The sequence below is a fragment of the Brienomyrus brachyistius genome, chromosome 2 (assembly GCF_023856365.1).
Source record: "Brienomyrus brachyistius isolate T26 chromosome 2, BBRACH_0.4, whole genome shotgun sequence".
Taxonomy (NCBI): domain Eukaryota; kingdom Metazoa; phylum Chordata; class Actinopteri; order Osteoglossiformes; family Mormyridae; genus Brienomyrus; species Brienomyrus brachyistius.
This window is the reverse complement of record NC_064534.1, coordinates 7,450,036-7,471,265: the sequence shown is the minus strand read 5'-3', so window position 1 is coordinate 7,471,265 and position 21,230 is coordinate 7,450,036. Positions and strand designations below refer to the sequence as shown.

Genomic DNA, 21,230 nt, shown 5'->3' with positions numbered 1-21,230 from the left:
ATGGATTTGTGTTGCTATTCAGGGACACTTACGCTCTGAAAAGATTAAAACTCACAATCTCAGCTCAATAATAGAAGCTCCAGTGAGGTGTGTAGAACCTATGTTTTATTCTGTTGTGTTTCTGGTCTACTGATCCTTCATCCATCCATCCGTCCATCCATCAGGCCATTTGATATTTCTTCCGTGTACTTCAAGATTTATGCCATCACACCTGTCTATTTTTTAATGTAGGACCCGATTAGTGGTACATCTATTCAATCACGACAGTCGTTTTTTTCTAACACAAAGCATCTCTACTAACGAATAATGTCATCTAATTCATATGTACAAAAAGGTTAACATTTTATTTCGTTAAACTAAACACCCGACTTTAACACCGATTCCGCAGTCATGCCCTCTCGGTAGGTAATCTACCGCCACCTACCAGGGGCTGATGTGAACATTACCTCTCTGGTTACTCAAAACTAATGGCCAATGTTCCAAGAACACCTGACAATACGTAACAGCACACTATAAGCTGCGCATTGTGGCTTATGCGTCCACAAAATAGTACAGCACAAACCATAATTAAAATACCGAAATATCACATAATGCTGGGTAAAAAGGACAACAAAACAAAATATACGTCCATAAAAATACGGCATTCTAGTAACAATATATTTTTTTTCATGAATATTTCGGAAATAAGCGCCAGGGGAGTCTTTTACACCGGTTTAAAGGCAAGTAATGCAAATGATGATCCTTAAGTCACATTTCACCAACTTCAATTTCACAGTAAAACAGCAAGGAACATCTAAGAACAAAAGAACGACACGCATACACTATTGCCAATTTAGAAAGACACACAGTCACCTGTAACTCCAAGAGTACTAACAACAAAGCCTTCTAGTACTGTATATAGTATTAAATATTTCGTTAAATCGTGCGTAGGACCAAGAAAATTTTACCAATAAATTATTGATTAAAGTTCGAACACCCTGCAAAGGATCCCCCTAGCGGACCACTTGCTGATTGGCTAATGGACACGCATGCGAATTCACAGCCACCCGCACGATGTAATGGCGCCGTTTCCGTCATGGATAAAGTTTTATTCAAACGCAACTGTCATGGCAACAGCGTCGTCGGGGGCATGCTTCCAGGTACACGAAGTTATTATTTTTTTAAATAAATGTGGTACAATATAGTACTATGGGTGGAGTGAGATACAAGGTAAAAATATTGGAATATTGAATGTGAAAATAATGATTGCTTGTATTTCATTTACGCAATAATAACGTGCAATACAAGTATTTATTGTCGTACAATTCTCTCGTATATAACTAACCTGCACGTCACTCACCTCATAATAGATCTCAGTACCCTGCAAATATACCTTCCCGAATAACTACTTTTTTCCATTCATAACACTTATTCTAAAGTCATATTGTATATCACATAATGGGTTAATTGTGTATTTTTTTGCAGGCATTACGTTGAACGGCGTGAATAGTCTAGTTAGTCATCTGTCTATATATATATATATATATATATATATATATATATATATATATATATATATAACGAATATATATATATATATATATATATATATATATATATATAACGAATATATAAGCCTCGGGGGGAAAATTTGTGTTAATATATAATACAATCCGTCTGGGTCACATGTGTGCGGAGTTTGCATGTAACTGTTTCTGTACAATACCAGATATATAATTCACTGTTACTTAGCTAGTTAACAGCTGGTTAGTCTGTCCCACAAAATAACTGTTGGGTAGCAAACTAACAGGAACTCAGATAAACCTGGTACAATCAGTCCACTTGAGTTTGATGCAAACACCTCGCTTTGATTTAAAATGGGTTCCCAGATTGTCACTATAGATCAGCTTGTGTTCTGCAGATGGGAGACACCTTCCTCGCTGCTGAAACCGATGATAAATTTAACAGGAAAGTGGGAGAAAGGGAATTTAAAGGGAAAGTGGCCTCTGAGAAGAAGGCAGAATTCCTCCGGAATGCGGAGAAGTTTAGAAAACAGTATGTATCAGTTTCCTGTAATTTTTTTAACATCAGCATTTCTACTAAGTTTTTTTTTCCCTGCTTGTTATTCCCGTTCACAAAAGTCTTTTAGTAAATTTCATTCTACTGTGCTATTAAAATGGTACATTTAATAAACATTGTTTATTTACCCAAAGTAATGTTAATCAGAGCTGGGAAGTTCAGTTTCAGAAAGTACAAATCCAGGCCATCCAGGTTGAAACAACCGATGAGTAAATATATGTTGTGGCTCCTTAAAATATAAAAATGGTTCCGCCTGAAAAGAGGTTAATTGTTTATTTTACTTTTCCTCATTTTTTATAGGATTAATGTCTTGGAAAAAGAGAAGTTCCAGAGTATTCAAAGTAAAAGAAGTGCCTTCAGAGGTGGTTTTGAAGAGCTGGAGGAGCTGGGCAGCAGCCTCCAGGAAGACAGGAAGGCTGAGGGTAGGGGAGTCTGGCCTGGGGGTGGGGGGGCTTGTGTCACTGATAGCGGATTCCAGTGCAGGTTCGCTCTTATGGAGTCCCTCACGACATTCGCTTATCGTGATTGTGACAGAAGCGGCAGGTCTGTAAATACGTGCTACAGACTGCTGTCACTGGCGGGCACCACTGCTCCAGCTGTATCACTCTGCAGTGAATATTTATCTGTGTAGCCCCGGCAGATGTCAGCCATGCATGCTTCATGTCTTTTTGGTTGACTGAAGCCAATAGGATGTTGGTTTACATCTCTAGGTGTGTGGAGTTTAAGTCAAGGGAGGTGATGCTGCGATTATACAATTCCTTGGTAAGACCCCACCTAGAATATTATATGCAGGTTTGGTAACCTTACCTTAAAAAGGACATTGCTGCCTAGGAAAAGGTTCAACGTAGGGCTACGAGAAAGATTCCTGGTCTTAGAGGAATGTCTTATGAGGAAAGATTAGCTGAGCTGAATCTGTTTAGCTTTGAGCAATGGAGACTAAGGGGGGACATGATCCAGGTATATAAGATTCTAACAGGTCTGGATGCTGTTCAGTCAAATGGCTACTTCAATATTAGTTTAAATACTAGAACTCGTGGCCATAGGTGGAAATTAACGGGAGAACATTTTAAACTGAATTTGAGGAAACACTTCTTTACCGAGAGTATGGAATAGTCTTCCTGCTAATGTAGCACAAGCTAAAACCCTGGGTTCCTTTAAATCAGAGCTAAATAAGATTTTAACAACTCTGAGCTATTAGTTAAGTTCTCCACAAACAAGCTTGATGGGCTGAATGGCCTCCTCTTGTTTGTAAATTTCTTATGTTCTTAAGTCCCTTCCGTTGAGCTTTTGAGAGCTGGAAACTGGAGCTTTCATACATGGGGTGTGACGTGGCTTAGTCCTGTCTCATTTCCTTATTGAACCAGTCAAGAAACTCCAACAGCGACTTGCGAAAATCTGCAATGGCGTGAGCCGCTTCCGGGCGCAGCTGGTTGACATGAAGCCTACTGCACAAGGTCAGTCTTTTGTTACTGCAGAGAAAAGGCGCGCATGTTATGGCATTCTATGCTCCACTGTATTGGTCAGAATACAGGGCAAAGCAGATTAGCTTGTGCTCAAGTGAAATGCTTGTTTTTCATGTGGTGTTGTGGTATAAAGTTCAGAGGAATGCAGGGCTTGTATTTTCACAAGTAGATCCAGGGATTGCATGTGTTGCCTACAGTCCTATACAGGCTGTGGGTCCGGTTTGTTTTTAACATTTTTAACTCTTCAGGCTTCCGTAATGAACCTGTACCAAGTTTGTCTTCATCATGTTTGAACACATGTTTTTAGTTCTTGAAAAGCTGAACGAATTGATGACTGAAGTCGAGAGCTCCATTGGCGCTTTGAAGGAGGAGCAGTGCCGTGGGTATGTGGACAGAGCTGCACTTCTCACTGTTGCAGTGTAAAATGCAGTCTTGTAGCCACTGGCGTGGTGCCTATGACAATGGATTGAATGGAAGATGGACCCTGATATAAATGGTCATGCAATCCTCTTTGGGCACATGTGTCAGTGAAGCTGCTTAATATGGGTGTCAACAAATTTCTGGTGGGAATGTACATGTCAGTCTGCTATGTTCAAGCCAGATGCTGGATGCTCCTTTCCTTTCTTGTCCTCCACCTCTTCTCTCACTCCTAAAGCCATCTCTTCCTTCCATCTCTTCTCCTCCTCTTCTGTCATTCCTGAAGCAGTCTACTCTTTCCCGCTCTCCTCTTCCTCCCCTTCTCTCATCCCTAAAACAGTCTCCTCCTCCCCTTTCTGTCTTGCCCTATGTGATTTGGATTTGGTAGCTATGAGGAGCTCTGCAAAGCGGAGAGGATTTGCTGGTTGGAGATTTGTGCACTTGAGAAGAAGGTAGAAGCCTGGACCTTGGGTGTGGCTGCAGGCCCCCAGGATCCTCCCCCCTCTGCCAAAGTGCTCCTGGTCCATGCCCTGGAGAAGGACTTGCCACCAGAGGTGGTGGAGCTTGAGATGTTCCTACAGCGAACTGGAGGCAGGCTGGGAGGCTGGGACCAGTATGATCACCAGACCTTCCTCAAGGTGATTTGATTCGATGAGAAAAAAAAATGTTTTACTAAAAAGCAGTAGATGAAGCTTCCAGCTGGAATATGAATCAACAAAATTTGATTGTAAACTTCTGTTCTTCAACTGGCACAGGTGTGGACCAAGTACAGTGGCAGGCCAGCCTACAGGAAAGAAGCTCTGCTCTACCTGCAAGGCAAGGCGGAAGAGGAGATTCAGCAGCATGAGGATTGGTATCGGATGCTCCTGTCTCTCCAGGAGAAAAAGAAGGAGGTCTGCTTTTTGCTTTGGGTGCTGCTGTCTCCCGCAAACTCACACACACTATAATAATGACCACAATAAGCTTGGCTAACATTTTTGTGTGTGGGTTTGACTTTGTATCATTGTGTGATACAGAAATAAACTATCCACCAAACTCCAGTAACTTTGGGTTGCATATTTTGGGAGTTCTCACAGAACACAAACCTAGAGATGGATATTTCATAACTACATCTCCTCCGGGAATATTTAGTTTACTGTGTTTCACCAGAATCTGTGGCAGAATAGAACATTTGCAGTAGATATAGAGCCTTGTGAGTTGATGTTGGCATTAAGATGTGTGACTTTTATGAACTGGTGCTGCTACTGTAATGTGCTGAGTGAGATATTCTCACCAGGCCATCCTCCGATGGAAAGCCAAGCGGCAGCAGGAGAAGGAGGCACAGTGCCAGCAGCAGGTTAAGGAAGAGGACGCCACAAGGCAGAAGAAGGCTGGGCTGGAGGTGGCTCACCGGTGCCGGCTGGAGGAGGAGAGGCGGGAAGCTGCGGTCCGCCTAGAGGCTTGGAGGACACAGCGCGGGCTGCAAAAGGCTCAGGAAAATCAGCGTAAGCTCCAGGAGGAAGTGCTGCAGAGGAGGCAGGAAAAAGAGGAGCACAGGAAGCAGATGGAGGTGAAGATGAGGGTGGAGGCCTACATCCAGCAGAGGAAGGAACAAGAGGAGCTTCTTGTGCAGGAGAAGGAAACTCAAGAACATGCAGAGATGGAGGAGAGAAGGAGGTGTGCAGCTAGAGGGATCAAACAGTTCCAGGAGCGGGTGAGGTTCAGAACACCCCCATGGTCTTGTGATGGTGTGGTCCGCTGGCTTTAATTTCGAATATCTTTGCTTAAAAACTGCACCCTGCATGGTAGGACTAAGGTTTGACTCTGTGCAACAGAAACACCACAATAAAGCCCATACTGCCCTATGCCCTGCTGGACCTGTCTGTGCCTGTGGTGGGAAAGGCAGTCTGAATGGTGATGTGGGTTTGGATGGCAGCTGTGTCTGACTGAACATCCCTGATGTGCAGACAAGCCTCTTTTTGCCTGCAGGACCTTCAGAAGCTGGAGACCAAGCTGCAGGAGAGACAGGCTAAGAAGGATGAGGAGGCTGAGCGAGGAAGGAGGCTGGCGAGGCTGAAGGAGAAGGTATGGGGCAGCATCTCACAGTCGCAGGATACGTGCTCCAGGAGGGCGGAGTCCTGAAGGGATTATTGTGTGGCACCAGTATTGCCAGTTATTTTACTACAAAGCTTATAAGGCATTATTAGTATTTTTTCAAATGTGCATGAATGTGTGTATAAAAAGTTTAGTGAAAACGCCATTAACATGAACAGACTGGTTAATTTCATCTGTAGTATGAACTACATTATTAACAATAAAATATTTTTGTGACTTACTAGTAGCTTCTTCTAGTTGTTCCACGATGAACATGGAGTTGGGTTTGTTTGGGGAGGTGCCATTCAGAATTCAGAGCTCATAGAGGTTTAGCAGCCAAACCATGCTGGCAAATAGCTAGGGTCTGCAGGATGATGTCACCGATGAGCCCTTGAGCCAGACCCTTAACCTGCAGAACCTGTCTTACCCCACTTTCACAAAAAAATGTGTTGCGTTGAGAAAAACAACATCTAGTAAATGAAAAAAAATGTAAATGTGAAATATTCCCTCAGGTTGAAGGGCTCGTCATTCGAGACCCTGAAAGGCTCTCGAAGTCCACCAAGGTGTGGGAGGAGCGCGCCAAGCACGTAGGGCCGTCAGGGGGGGGTCGAGTATTCCATGTGTTTCACAGGTAGGTCTGAAATGGAAGATACCATGGCATGTGGGGGGTGCTTCCACTCTGCATGTCACTAACCTGTCCTCATTCTCAGGGCTGTGCCAGCATGGAGACAAGACCTGTGACCAGCAGCCCGTCTGTCAAACATGGCAACCGTGGACTACTGTAAAATTCTAAGTACTAATGTAATTTAATGTGAAGTAGTACATGGAGGACCAAATTACTCGCAGTAATTTAAATTAAAATATTACATTTGTAATTAAAGTGAAAATACATCATGAAATCAGAGCTGTTGTTATCCTTTTTCATGGTGCACTGAAGTCTTTTCACTCTTTCATAAATTTGTATTTAAGTATTCTCAATATACAGCCGTGGAAAATTTTAAGAGACCATTCTATATTTTTAAACAAGTCTGCATTTAAACAAATTTAGTCCTGATTCTGCTGTGAGGAGGCTACTCTGAGCAACAGGTTGCTTCCAGGTTCAAAATTTCTAAGACAACAGTACATAAGCATAAGGTGAAGCAGGAGACACTGGGAACGACCAGAAAGCAGCCAGGAGAAGGATGGAAGCGGCTTCCTAACGCCAGAGATGACCGTTAACTTATCCGATGGTTTCTCATGAATCGTAGGATGATATCAAGTGACCTTCAAAAGAAATGGAAAACATTAAGTGCAGCTGTGAAGTGCAATGCTAGGGCAGTTCATATCAGGCTCCTAGAAGCAGGACTGAAGTCCCATAAAGCTAGGAAGAAACCCTTCATCAATAAGAAGCAGGGATTAGCCAGGCTGGAGTTTGCAAAACATTTATAGTTTACACAGATGCTTACTTATAAATTCAGAAATGAGTGAAACAAAAAAAATTATGCTGTGGTCTCTTAATTTTTTCCCGTGGCTGAATATATTATATTATACTATACTATGTATTATATATGCATTATTTCCAAACACTGATTTTGCCAAAAGAGTTTTCATGATGGTGGGTTGACTTTTCACAAACGTCAACAGAAAGGGGCTTAGCTTACCAAAGTTTGATTGGGTTGTACTCCGCCAAGCTTTTTCAATCAATTTGCACCTGTGCTGGCCACAAATTTCTTGTATGAATACAGAAATGGCTTCAAAAAGACAGTCGATGTCTGAACTGTTTTGCTAGTGTGCAGATCGCTTGGATTCTGTTCTCAACGACAAGGATGACGACCTCCCGATGAACGCAAACAGAACAACAGCAATAAACCCTACTGAATGGAGGTACTGTTACACTGCGTTTCTCTTTGTAGCTGGCTGTAAATCTGCAGCTATTGTGATAATGGATAATGGCTCTGATTGTATGATGTATTTGCAAAACAAAATGCCACATTTAATTAATTATTAATGTAATCGTTAATTCATTGTGAGTAATTTGGTCCTCCGTGTTATTGTACTTGTATATTATTTGACAGCACAGATCTTTCAGTTTCAATGGTATTTCTTATGGTATTCAGAATATTCTGTCATGACAGTGGTAGTACTCTGTGTCATCCTCTTGTTGTATATGTTTACCTGATTGTCCATTTCCTGTCAAGTGAAGATGTTTCTTTGAGGATTGTACCATTCCTCACAACACAAGGTATCTGAGACTCCACTGCCTTGTTTAAGTGAGTCTGCTGGATCCATTTCTGTCTCCTCATTTTGCTGCTCCGACTCTCAGAGTTTCACTGCCCATGCTTTGTTTGCCTCTGACGTTTTAGTTTGTTCTCCCATCTACTCAAAATTCAGTGACACAGATTACAAACATGACTCTCAAGTGCGTTAAGTCCATTCCTCACATATGTCCATGGATAAAAGTTTTTTTTTTTACTCATTTCATTTAATTCTTTTCATCCATCCACCTTCCAATGACACCTTCCAGTTCGCAGATCCAGAACCCAGGATGCACAGGGAACAAGGTGAGGGGAAACATCTTAGACAAGATGCTATTCCATTGCCAAGGGCACACACTCATTTAAGGGCAATTTTAGAGACACCAGCTCACCTAACTGCATGTTTTTGAACTGTGAAAGGACACCTGAATCCCAGAGGAAAACCATGGATCTAAACCAGCTCCAAACAAACATGGGATTTGAGTCCACGACCCTGGATGTGTGAGGTTATAGTGCTGCCCCCTAAGCAACATCATGCCCCAGTTTCATTTTAGAGAAGAAGTATTTCAAAGGCACTCTTGCTAACATAAAATAAGATATTGCAGTAAACAGAGAGGACTGCAAACCATTTTTTTTTATGTTTTAAATGTGAACCGTACAATTGACACCTCTTTAAGATATAATAATCAATAAAATTTACTGGGTACTAGTTGAGTGAAATGCAGTTACATATTAAGTGTACAGCTGGCCAATTATGCGTGTTCTTGTGATTTATTTCCCAGTCACAATTAGAATAAGTGTTAGTATGATTCAACATGAATAAAGGGTCAATCTTTGGAGAGGGTGAGCATCCTAGTCACTGTAAAGCAGGTGTCCTGCATCTGGTTTGTCTGTGATTGATATAAATTCATTCATTTATTCATATAAATCTGAATAAAACGGTATCCTTACTGCTAATTAACGGATATGTAAATTTATTTTACGCTAAATTGGCTAACGTTTGTAAAAACTCAGCGAGTTCACTTCCGGTTTGTTCGGACGTGACGTTTACGGAAGTTAATTTAAACACAAAGATGGCAGAAGAGGAGAGTTCGTTTTCCGAGTTTGAGCAAATTGACTTTCTCAAAGACAGACATGTACGATTTTTTCAGAGATGTCTGCAGGTGTTGCCCGAAAGATATTCGTCTTTGGAGACGAACAGGTAGCGTATTCAGTCATTAACGAGGTTGATACATGAGTTATGTGTGAAAGCCCGGTGTGTCCGCTGGGGCACCCTTCGCCCCGGCTGTGCGCCTGTATTCCACACATGTGCTCTTGCAGCACAGCGTGTTTGCGTTTGTTTACAGTAACATTACCCCGTTAGCAGCTATTTAACCTTTGTAAAACAAGTCACCATTAATCCAAAGGCTGTCCTCCTCCGTGTTACCGCGCTGCCAGTTAAAATCACTGCGAAATTTTTGGTGGTTAGTCAGACATGGAGTCACCCAGAATTCAGACCACACACGTTCATTATTTTAAGGATATACGCTTTTATTATATTGAGATATGATGTTGCGCTCAAAATGTCTACAAACACATCGCGTGTCCAGTGCGTGGTTTGCTTGTGGTTTGTTGGTCCATCGTTTGCCGTCCTGAAGGTGAAACGGCAATAGCCAAATAAGTGAGGGTGCTCACAGAAAGCCCGCGGAGCGAACAGGCCCCTCCAACGCTAACGGGAATTGAAGCTGTTATCTTCATGCTTTCTGGTGTCAGTCCGAAACGCGTGGGCGCTTGATCCTCGGAATTTTTTAAAATTCGTTTACTTAGCGGGGGCGGTTCACTTGGTGTTTGAGCTGTCGTTTGGGTGGTAACAGATGTTTCTAAAACCATCAGCTGCAATTGGGATCGTATGGTGCAGTCGAGCAGCAGCAGTGGTTGATCCGATCTGCTTCTCCGCCAGGTTGACCATCGCATTCTTTTCCCTCTCTGGCCTTGATGTTCTCGATACCTTGGATGTTGTGGACAAGTCGGCGCTGATCGAGTGGATTTACTCACTCCAGGTCCTTCCCACCGAAGACAGTAAGTGTGTCGCCTTATCTGAATTGAGCCTTCGCCTATGTAAACCCCCGTACAGGCTCCCGGCTGAAAATAATGCGAAATAAAATGTTAACTATGGGGAAATTTCAGGATTATGCTATGTACTTGAGTGGGCATACTCAGCGATTTAGTGGCAACACGGTCCTGTACACCGCCTGCTGTCTTAAGCTAGTAATTACAGCGGCAGGCTGATTTATGCTGAAACCGGACCTAGTTTTGGAGGCCTGTTGGGACCGGCTTCCGTGTGCTGGTACGACAGAATAAGCCGTTTGTGTCGGAGCAGGCCAGCTGGGACAGAGAGGACTAATGAAAAAATTGAGTATTTTTTCTATTATTACATTATGAGTACTGGTAGTCAGTCCTCGGTATGACGTTAATCTGCATCCGACCCTGCAAGCGGTCCTCCAACTTGTTTTTCAATCAATGTACACCTGTGCTGGCTACACATTTTTGGGGGTTGGTGGTGGGATTGGCACTCCAGGCACCGTAAAACACTTCACAGCAGCTCAGTCTCAACAGGCATGATACCCTTCTGCTCTCCGCGGGAGAAGCTCTGCCGCAGCTGCCTGCAGGAAGGCTGCACGCACCATGAAGGAGATGGGGGGGAGCTAATAGGGTCAGGCCTGTAGGGGATTGGGGCTAGTGTGGTGCTGAAGCATTGTCCGCTGCATGACGACACTTAGGTCCCAATTTGAGGCAGCCCATCCAGGTAGGCACGTGGAACATCTTGTCTCTCCTTCGACCGTGGTGAGTGATGTCTTGTTGGGAGACATTTTACTTGCAGCTTCGCTCTGTGGTTGATAAGTACCCACGAGGTGACACTCCTCTGGTCATAGGTGACTTCAATGTGACCACTGGCACTAACAGGGCTGGCTGTGAGGACTGTGTCAGATCCCTTGGGTCTGGAGAACGGGGTGAGAGTGGTTCCATGTTTCTTGACTCTGTGAAAGGTCAGGGGCTGCGGGTCGCTGGATCCTGGTTCCAACACCCTGAGCCACATTGTTGGACTTGGTACTCAGATACTGGTGGTGTGGCAAAGTAGATCGATCACGTCTTCGTGGACAGATGCTGGAAGTTCCTGCAGAACTTCAGGGTCTACAGAAATGTCCAGTTTGTGAATTCTGACCACAGACTTGTCGTTGCTACTTTGACCGGCTACTTTGAGCAGTTGTTTAAGGGTGACCCTCCGGCCAGGATGTTGGACATCTCTGGATCCACGGTTCTCGAAGCTGATCCTCCAATCAGCTGTGAACCCCACAATCTCACTCAGATTGCACGGGTGGTGAATCAGTTGGGTGCAGGCGAAGGCCGCAGGAACTGTGGAATCCAGGGTGAACTTCTCCAGGCTGGTGGTAAGGCTGTCCTCCTGGCATTGCAGGCACTCTTTACTTTATTTGGGAGTCAGGCGTCATCCCAACTGGCTGGAAAATAGGACTTGTCCCTATCTGGAAAGGGAAGGGTGATCGCCTGGATTGAGGCATCTACAGGGGGATAACACTGCTTTCAATGCTGGGTAAGGTCTTTGCTAGGGGCATCCTTAACAGGATCCGTGATCACCTGCTTGTCTGTCTGCGACCAGAGCAGTTTGATTTGACACCTAAAAGGTCTAATATACCCGTATCCTGGCACTGAGGGTTATCGAATGCAAGCGCGAATATCGGCAGAGGTTCTTTGCAGCCTTTGTTGATTTCCATTAAGCGTTTGACCGAGTTCCCCTGGGGGGCATCCTGAGACCTGGGGTCCTCCTGAAGCTTCTGGACCGGCCTGTTCACTGGTCCGGTGAGTGCTGTTCAGAGTGGAGGGAAAACCTCTGCGTTCTTCCCAGTTGATTCTGGGGTTCTTGCTTCTACTCTGTTCAATGCTTGTATGGACTGGGTGTTGGGCAGGGATGTGGGGTCCAGCGGCTGTGGGGCATTTGTTAGTGTAGAAAGTTTTGCAGATCTTGCTCTGATCAGGGCTCTTGAGAGACCGAGCGAAGAGTCTGACTGTCTGGGATTGCGGGTGTCCTGGATAAAGACCAAGATCCAGGCCTTTAATGACTTCTTAGGCACAGCCATCAGTAGTGTGTCTGACTGCGGGGGAGGTGTCGACCTCGTCAAGAGATTCACTTACCTCGGCAGTGACATTCAAGTCTCGGGTGACTCTTCCTATGAAGTCAGCAGACGAATTGGAAGAGCATTGGGAGTCATGAGGTGGCTGGAAAGGGGTGTGTGACGTTCCTGATGTCTTTGTAAGAGGATGAAGGTCCATGTCTTTAGAGTCCTGTTGCTCCCTGTCTTGCTGTATGGCTGTGAGACATGGACACTATCCAGTGAGCTGAGATGAACAACCGGACTCCATCAGTACTGTGTCTCTTCAGAGAATCCTTGGTTAAGGCTGGTTTTACTTTGTGTCGATTGGGCGGTTGCTAGATGAGTCCCGAATGAGGCACATTACCTGCACTGTGAGGGAGCGTCAGTTACGGCCATGTGGTGCGTTTCCCTGAGGGTGATCCGGCTCCCAGGATCCTCATTGCTGAGGACTGGAGCAGTTGGACCAGGCCGAGGGGTCGCCTACCTTCACACCTGGCTGCGGCAGATGGACGGCCATTTCTGGAGGGTGGGACTGGACCATGTGTTTCCCTGGGGGGGTCGCCATGTGGTGGGTGCGGCAACACGCTGCATCAGTGCATGTTCCCCAACCTGACCTGACCTGTACTGGTGCATGTGATTTATAAATGCGTACTTGTCATTGGACCACTTGTAAAATACTGTTATCTTTGCTAAAGGTGCCTCAAATACCCATTGTCAGTTGAATGACGTTGGTTCAACCATCAACTTGTGCCGAATGTGTATAAAATTCACTCCTGTGTCACAAGAAAAAAATGCTTTTTCCTTTAAGGATAAATGTGTTAAAATAAGTCCAGTGACTCCACTGTTTGGATGCTGAAATCCTGTCTACTTCTCCAACTTCCCTTCCTCCCTCTTCTGCCTTTTTCCTGAGTCAATAACCAAAACTCTTTTAAAGTCGTCACTGTATTCAGTTTCCATATCGGCAGATTGTATGAATGTTTTATGCTATGTGTTTATCGTATTTGTGGATGTCCATTCTCTGTCCCTTTGTTCTCAAAAAAAAAGGAGAAATGGACTACCATTGATAGGAGGAAGACCCCCTTTGTCACCACTGGGTGGCAGCACTGGGACACTGTGGCACGCTGCTTTTACATGGTGAATGTTCGCAGCACTTGTGTTTGTGATGCCTGTGTATAGGGGCCCAAGGCTTTTGTGCTGTTTTTACCTGTCTGTTTGTGGTGTGCTGAGCCTGACACACTGAGCCTGGGCCGACCTCAGTGTGTGGCTTGACATGCACTTCCTCCCCATAGAATCAAACATCGGACGCTGCGGATTCCGAGGCTCGTCATACATGGGAGTCCCCTACAACCCATCCAAGGTAGCTGCTTCGGGGCCCCAGCTCCCAGCTCCCAGGCTGGTTCTGGATGTTTCTCTAACAGTGTTTCCCAGTCCGGTCCTCAGGGACACGCAGATGGTCCATGTTTTTGCTTCCCTCCCAGGAGTTGGGAGGGAGCAAAAACACGGTCATTTATAACTGATTGGACAAGCGGGTAAAGAAAATAGATGGATTATTGATTAAAATGTTTATTACATTTTGACGGCTTGTTCCTTTACGCATATCTCTCCTGTCATCACAGTGTTGGAGCCAAGCAAACAAGCATTTCACTACACATTGTTCTGAGTAAAAGTGTGTGTGGTATAATTTTGATTGATAGGAGTGTTTTGGGGGGTGGCAGGGTGGTTAGGTGAATATGGGTTCCCCTTTACATGACAGTTGAACAGAGGGCAGAGTGGCAGTACAAATAGGCCAGCATCTGTTGTGTGACCCCCCTCCCATCCCCAGGGTCCAGGCTTGCCCCACCCCTACGACAGTGGGCACGTGGCTATGACGTATACGGGACTCGCCAGTCTGATCATCCTGGGCGACGACCTGAGCCGGGTGGATAAGGAGGCTTGCCTGTTGGGGGTGAAGGCCTTGCAGCTGGAGGATGGCAGGTAACGGCTGTAGCGTGTGGCTTGGTGAGCTGGCAGTCCGCACCTGTGATCAGAGGGTCATTGGTTCAAATCCCAGAGTCGGCGGAGTGATTTTACTTTTGAGGCTCTGAGCAGGGCCCATAGCCCCCAGTTGCTACGCTGCCGTCTTGGACAAAAAAACATGCATGTTGCTTTGGATAAAGGTTGAGATGCACAATATATTGTTAACGTATCGTTATTGGCTGATGATTAAAAATCAAGACATCAGCAGAGGCCGATGTGTCAGTCTTGGCCAACATTCTTTTACTCAATGTTCAAATTTAGCAGTTCCAGAGCTAAAGACATAACTACGACTGTAAGGGAGATGATTGCGTTAGACGATCAGCCATTTTCTGCTCCTTCACCGGTCTCAAAAGTACCGGCAGCTTTTATAAGGCCTGCAACATGTTTTTAGTCCATCAATAAATCAGGCCTGCAGATCGATCTTTCGTTTTTCACAGAGGGGCAAAAAAAAAAACACTGCAGCTTTATTCTGCTATTCAGCATCTGCAAGCTGTGAAAGTTTCACTGCCATCACCACTGGCTCAAAGTAACCCCCCCCCCCCCCCCGCCTTGGAAAGCTTCACTGTATTCTATCGTATTGATATATTTTATGTATATTCATCCTCTGTATTATATGTTTATATGATGACATTGCACTCTGTATTGTGATATTGTATCTGCATGTTCCACCTGGGCACGTGACAATAAGCTTCTTAAAGTTAGCCGGTTATCGATATCGGTAATATGAGGAAAAAATATATTGGCATTGGTCAAAATTTTCACCACTAGCTCAAAGCGTCTGCTGGAACGAATTGCTAACCCAAAAACCCCACGTGCACAGACAGTGTGACCAATGGCGATACAGCGCACTGCAGTTAAGGTGCTTCCAGCACGGTTGATGCATGGCCTAAGAATGTGACCTGGCTCGTTTCTCCGGGCAGCACCTGCCTGTACCTTTAACTGAGGCTTCTGTCTCTCTGGGGCGGAGTGTGATTTTTCACTGCCTCGATGAAGGCCACACCCCAAGAGAAGGGAGTCCCAACTTATCGATGACCGCAAACTGGTTTATGTTGCGTTAATTTTTTTTTTTTTTTATGGGCTGGTAAAACTTGTCACTCGGGGAGGGGGGAGCACTCAGGGTGGGGGAGCACTCGGGGGGGGGGGGGGGGGGGGGGGGGGATTCTGGAGGCGGATCAGATTTAATAAGTTTAACCGTTTCCATTTCTGTCAAGAAAACTGGAAAACAACCAACCCCGCCCAAAACCCCCAGCGTTCCGCGCCCTGGGGGTATCACTCGTCGTGGGCCAGGGGTTAGGAACCCCTACCGTAGAGTGCCGAGTTCGCCGTGTCCGTACTCTGAATCCGCCTTGCCGGTGCCTCACCCGAGGGCCGTTTCGTAGCGAGTCTGATGGTGGGCAGACACAGAGCTCGGCCGTCTCTCTCTCTTCCAGCTTCTATGCCGTGCCGGAGGGGAGCGAACATGACATGAGGTTTGTGTATTGTGCGGCCTGCATCTGCTACATTCTCGACGACTGGTCAGGGATGGACGTGGAGAGGGCTGTCCGCTACATCCGCAGTAGCTTGGTACGCAAGTCGGCCCCCTCGCAATGCACACACTCGAATGCATGCACGGCCCATGTATTCATTTCTGTAGGCATAAACCTAATCCCAGCTCTAACCTTAACATAAGTAACCAAACAAAATACAAGACGTTTAGCATTTTAGTTAGTATCCTTGTCCCCACAAGGTAAAAAGCTCCAGGTTTTTATCACATTGTGGGAAATCCCTTACAATGTAATTCACACATGCATGCACAGACGTATGTATATCCATGGAGTGCCCTGCTGCCCAGCCAGCTCTCAGACATCTGTGCTGCTTCCTGGTTGCTCCATGTGACACTTTCCTTCCAAAGTAACCAGAGTAATTCGCATAGTGCTGTGGGCTTATCCGGCCATCCAAGGCACAGACCTGTGGTCGATTTTTGTGCTTGAGGAGTTGTCATGCACAGCAGTACTTTGATTGGCCGTAACCGTGTCACATGGTCACTGAAGACTCCTGACCAGCAGGAAGCTGACTAAACAGATTTCTGAGCTTGGCTGGAATGTCCTCTCAGCCTTAATCATGTTGATACTGTTACGTCTGTTTTTCTGCTTAATGTGAGGTTATGGTGTTTCAGGGAGTCTCCTCACACGCCTGTTTATTAGGCTAATTGTCGTCTTGCCGGTCCCTGTTATTCACGGGACACATTTCTGGCTATTGCCCAGGTCATGCCTAATTCAAGGGAAGAGCAGCATCGAAGCACGTAAAAATATTACAGAATAGTCCTGTAAACGCCCACTGCTCTGTCGAATGTGTACTATAATGATCACATGACCTCAGGGAGTAAACAGGAAGTAAGGAGGTGGGACGTGTCTTGCCAACTGTACGGCCTAATCCCGCTGTGGATTATATAATCTACCACCTAGCAACCAAATGTTCCCTTATGTCTAGAGTGGATTACATTTTCTACCCCACTTGGCAACCGCTGTGACGTAGGTGGTCAGTGGTTATTCTTAATCTTTTGTGGGCTGAGACGGGAAGCCCCTAATGGACTAATCCTCTTAGTCTGCTTTTTGTAGGATCTTCACCCGGCCTGGGATTGGTCCATAACTCCTCCCCTTCCCTTTATGCCTGAGTGAATCGGCTCCCCCCCCACCTCCAGAGTGACTTTAACATCTGTCACCAGTCTCAGTGTCTGTTTCTGATCTGCGGTACGATGGCATCTTCTGTAATCCTTACGTTCAGCGAAACCGTTCCCTGGCACTATCCGGATTCCCCGGTCTGCGTCCTTGTGCTCAGCTCGGTCTCCGTGTAAAATGTCAGAGTGTAAATGGAGGCGTGTGTGGCGGGGGCGGGGGGTTTGAGCACGCTCGGTTTGTCAGCCGGTGCCGGGCGACATGTCGGTAGCGATCTGGTCACCCGCGGGTCGGTGTCTGTGTGCCATCAGGCCCTTATGCCTCGCGTTCTGTCACTCGGTGTCACGCTGAAGCATCACGGTGAACTTAGGGCTTCCTCCTCGTCATGATGCTTTAAAAGCTTCAGAATGCGATGAGGTGGCATTAAGAAAATGTGACCTCTCTCTCTCTCTCTCCCTCGTTCTCCCTCCATCTGTCTTCCTCACCGCTGTCCTTGGTTCAGTCTTACGACAACGGAATCGGACAGGGAGCTGGCCTGGAGTCCCACGGTGAGTATGGCAGGCAGTGCCAGGCACTTTCTCGGATGCCCGTGTCTGGGCCAGGTACGCCTTCTGCCCCCTCCAAGCGCCACGCTTGGGAGGTAGAGAGCGAGTTCACGTGGAGTGGTGCCCCCCCCAGCCTAAGAAGGTGCAGAAGTAACCTAGACAGTGATGCTGAAGGCCAGGTGATCACATGTCTTGCGGTCTATGTGTGTGGGTAAGCACTGACGTGCAGGCTCGCCCCCCCGAGCCCTCTCGTGGTATGCAGTCGGACATGGCTGATCTAGGATGAGATTTTAATGCTACAGTCGCACCTGTAGAGTTTACAGTGATCTCTGGTCACGGTCCTCTCAGATTTGGACGACGCCCACACATACATGCCTGTGGTTCCCATAGCTCACAAAGACCGAGGGTAAAAGTTAGAATTTCCACTTTCAGACAGTTGGCACAAACCGTTGTCTGTTTTGCAAACTCTTCCCCCGAGTGACATCTGTGCAGCTGGGGTGTTCAGTGAGCGATTCCTAATGACAGAGCAGATGCTTCCTCACCTATAACGCCCAATTCCGGGCCTTTCCACTGCCATCCAGAGAGCAAGACGGAGAGGATGCCTCTGCCGCAGGGCTTGGGGGGGGGGGGGGGGGGGGGGATTAATAGGTCCTTGGCACGATATTGAAGATGCGGCTCAGTATCATGAATTATAACCTTGCCTGCGGTGTGAATAGAAAGCCGGGGGGGGGGGTTAATTATACGTGTCGGACGCAAAGTGAGAGTTCAGGTCCCCGTCTGTGACTTCCTGGCTGTTCCTGATGGTAGGACCCCCCCCACCAGACAGGTGTGGTGACAGATTTACCAACTGCCTTAGTCTTAACAGTTTTCGTCTTGTTTGTCCTGCGGGGGGCGCCATGATGGTAGACATTCCCCACATTTGATTGATTGCCAGCACTGGGGGTGCCAAGGGGAGATTCCTTTTAAGCCAAGTGCCTCCACCTCCCTTTCTCAGGAGGATCCACGTTCTGCGCCATAGCAGCGCTGTGCCTGATGGGAAAACTGCAGGAAATGCTCACAGAGCGCGAGCTGAACCGCATTCGCCGCTGGTGTATCATGCGGCAGCAGAGCGGCTTCCATGGCCGGCCCAACAAGCCCGTGGACACGTGCTACTCATTTTGGGTCGGAGCCGTCCTGCAGGTAACGTCGCATGGTCCTGAGTCGACATCCTAACGCTGTGAGGCCCAGAGGTGGACATTTCTGGGAGTCTCACGACGCATGCAGACACTCTCCATTCAGACCTGTTAGGACAGTGCTTCTCAAACTAATCCGAGGGGACCCTCAAGACAGTCTGTGTTTTTGTTACCTCTCAGCTCCCTACTTTGGATGGTCTGGTAGGGAGCTGGGAGGGAGCAAAAACGTGGACCGTCTCAGGGTCCCTGAGGACCGGGATGGGAAATGCTGCGTTAGGTTTCCTGCGGAGTGGGTGGGTTCCCCACTGGGAATTCAGAAAGGTACAGAGAAGCTGGGCATTTCATACAATTTTATAGCCAAGTAATTTTTTTATTGGCCATGTCCTGGGCCGTCCTTGAAATATGCAGATGTACTTCTGAGTGGCTGCACTTGACTTGATGAACAACATCGCAATGGAATTTTAAGTCCAGTGCAAAGACGGCAAATTAGTGGGAGTACTCTGAAATAACCCGCGGTGTTTCCCTAAATCTTAACACTGCTACAGGTGAACGCCCACGATTTACACGCTGTCACCTCCAAGCATGAGTCTCTGGTTTTCTAATTCCATGCTTGTGGTCCCTCAGCTACTAGATGTTTTCCAGTACTCTAATTTTGAGAAGAACCGGAACTACATCCTGTCGACGCAGGACCGCCTGGTCGGTGGGTTTGCCAAGTGGCCTGACAGCCATCCAGGTAACTTCACGCCAGATCTGCTCCATTCTGACCCACGTCCCCTCCATAATCGGTGGAGACCGCAGTGTAACCGTAGCCTTGCCGGGGTGGATCTTTAATTCATCAGGCCACTGTCCAGAATGGATTTAAGGACACTGGAGAGAAACTGGGTCCAGTTACAAGATCCAGCCTTGTTTCCATCCATTGTCGTGGGTGTGTTGGCCTGATGGATTTTAACCCAAACTGATTCTGGAACATTCCTCTGATGCGAAGGGCAGTAAAGCATACTGATTAAAAATATTCCCAGTGCCCTGGTGAAGGAGACCTTATGCTTCTGAAAGGTTATTTACATATGGCTGATGTATGAAGGGGGCTGCGGTTTGGGGGAAAACTCCACTCGTTCCTGTTTCTGTGTGAACAAAGTGAAAGGATTGGTGAGATGTCTAGTTTCACGTCCCTGCAGGTTCCGGTGAGCGTTATATTTCTGATTACATCAGGGATTTAGTGCTGCTGCAGGCTCTCAGACCAGTGCCTTGGGATCGTGTGGGGCGTTTTCCTGCGCTGCCCTGACCCAGTTCTCTCCCGCCCCCCTCCCACCCCCATGACCCCACCGCCTGCCACAGACGCTCTGCATGCCTACTTCGGCATCTGCGGCCTTTCTCTCCTCGGCGAGTCCAGCCTACGGCGCGTGCACCCAGCCCTCAACGTGAGCGAGAGGGCCTTCCAGCACCTGCAGCAGCTGCACCGGACGTGGAGCGAGTCCTGCACATGACAGCCCGCCTCAGAGCCACACCGGCCCACCCAGACACCTCCTTAGCAATATTAACCTTAGTGGGTCGCTTAAGTTGGCACTGTTGTTGTCGAATGGAGGGGAAGACCATGCATAAATTATCGGGTCTAGTTGCATCAATTATTAACGTCTGCCAGTGAATCGACACTTGACCCAGTTGAACTGGTATGGTTTAACTTCACTGGATTTCAGCAGGCGCCCCCCCCCCCCCCCCCCCACATGCATTTCTGTTTTTTTAACAATACATACTTTGGATTTTCTTTTTATTCTTAACTCTTTGCCTTTCTGATGTTTCTTTCCCTTCGGTTCAGATGGTGTTTAACAACAGCGTGGCTTACTTGATGGTTGACTTTGTGGAATTCGCACTTAGGGGTTTGGGGCTGGTTTAAAATCATGCCTGCCGTGATTCGTGTGAGGTTGCAGCTCTGTTTTAGTACCAGAAGATGGTCTCTGACCGGCGAGAGAGCGGGGGTGTGCTCAGCCTGGCATTCAAGGTCAGCTGTAGGGATGCCCAGGCTCCCGGGACCGGACACCCCGGTCCTGTATGCTGGGCTGAAGGCTGCCAGGACGCATCCTGGGCTAAAAGACAGACAAATGTTAGCTTTGTGCTTGGTGGAACCACGTAAACTGTCCATTTGATTAAATCACTGTTTTGTACACAGATTGATCTTGGGTGTCCTTCCACATGCCTGCATGTGTCAGAAATATCAACAGGTTGGGTTGCAGGGAAAGTGTAATGTTCCAGGTTTGGACAGGCAGAAGACGACGGACAGCTGCGAACAGCGAGAGTTGGCTGTCAGGGTGGCGCTGTGGGTAACATTGCCTGGTGGGGGGGGGGGGGTCTGCTCCACGCAAGCCAAAATTCATCCTTGTCTGCTTATTAAAGACTTCAAGAAAAGGTGGCTTGCAGCTTTGAAGATTTAACAGGACTTGTTGAGTCAGGATGTT

At 46.8% G+C, this 21,230-nt stretch overlaps 2 protein-coding genes across 7 annotated transcripts; both read left to right on the top strand.

The window, feature by feature from the left end:
* Window positions 1–950: 950 nt before the first annotated feature.
* Window positions 951–9,186, top strand: LOC125709468 (coiled-coil domain-containing protein 112). Of its 6 annotated transcripts, none has more exons than XM_048977969.1 (12): window positions 951–1,139; window positions 1,901–2,034; window positions 2,359–2,480; window positions 3,423–3,512; window positions 3,829–3,904; window positions 4,327–4,576; window positions 4,694–4,831; window positions 5,215–5,631; window positions 5,907–6,002; window positions 6,524–6,642; window positions 6,722–6,792; window positions 7,780–9,186. In XM_048977969.1, exons 1-11 carry the CDS (start codon window positions 1,029–1,031, stop codon window positions 6,750–6,752), a joined length of 1,584 nt encoding a protein of 527 aa, XP_048833926.1. In that variant the 5' UTR covers window positions 951–1,028; the 3' UTR covers window positions 6,753–6,792; window positions 7,780–9,186. The 6 variants fall into 6 exon arrangements, 5 of the variants coding, with proteins under 5 accessions (XP_048833926.1, XP_048833911.1, XP_048833936.1 ...); XR_007382721.1 differs by having other exon boundaries at window positions 952–1,139; window positions 6,722–8,551; window positions 8,666–9,183; XM_048977954.1 differs by having other exon boundaries at window positions 952–1,139; window positions 6,722–9,152.
* Window positions 9,187–9,276: 90 nt separating this feature from the next.
* Window positions 9,277–20,945, top strand: pggt1b (protein geranylgeranyltransferase type I, beta subunit). The gene is made up of 9 exons (XM_048978007.1): window positions 9,277–9,446; window positions 10,185–10,303; window positions 13,683–13,750; window positions 14,216–14,367; window positions 15,840–15,972; window positions 17,566–17,611; window positions 18,603–18,787; window positions 19,405–19,513; window positions 20,116–20,945. The coding sequence occupies exons 1-9, from the start codon at window positions 9,319–9,321 to the stop codon at window positions 20,262–20,264; spliced, it is 1,089 nt and encodes a 362-aa protein (XP_048833964.1). The 5' UTR covers window positions 9,277–9,318; the 3' UTR covers window positions 20,265–20,945.
* Window positions 20,946–21,230: the final 285 nt, after the last annotated feature.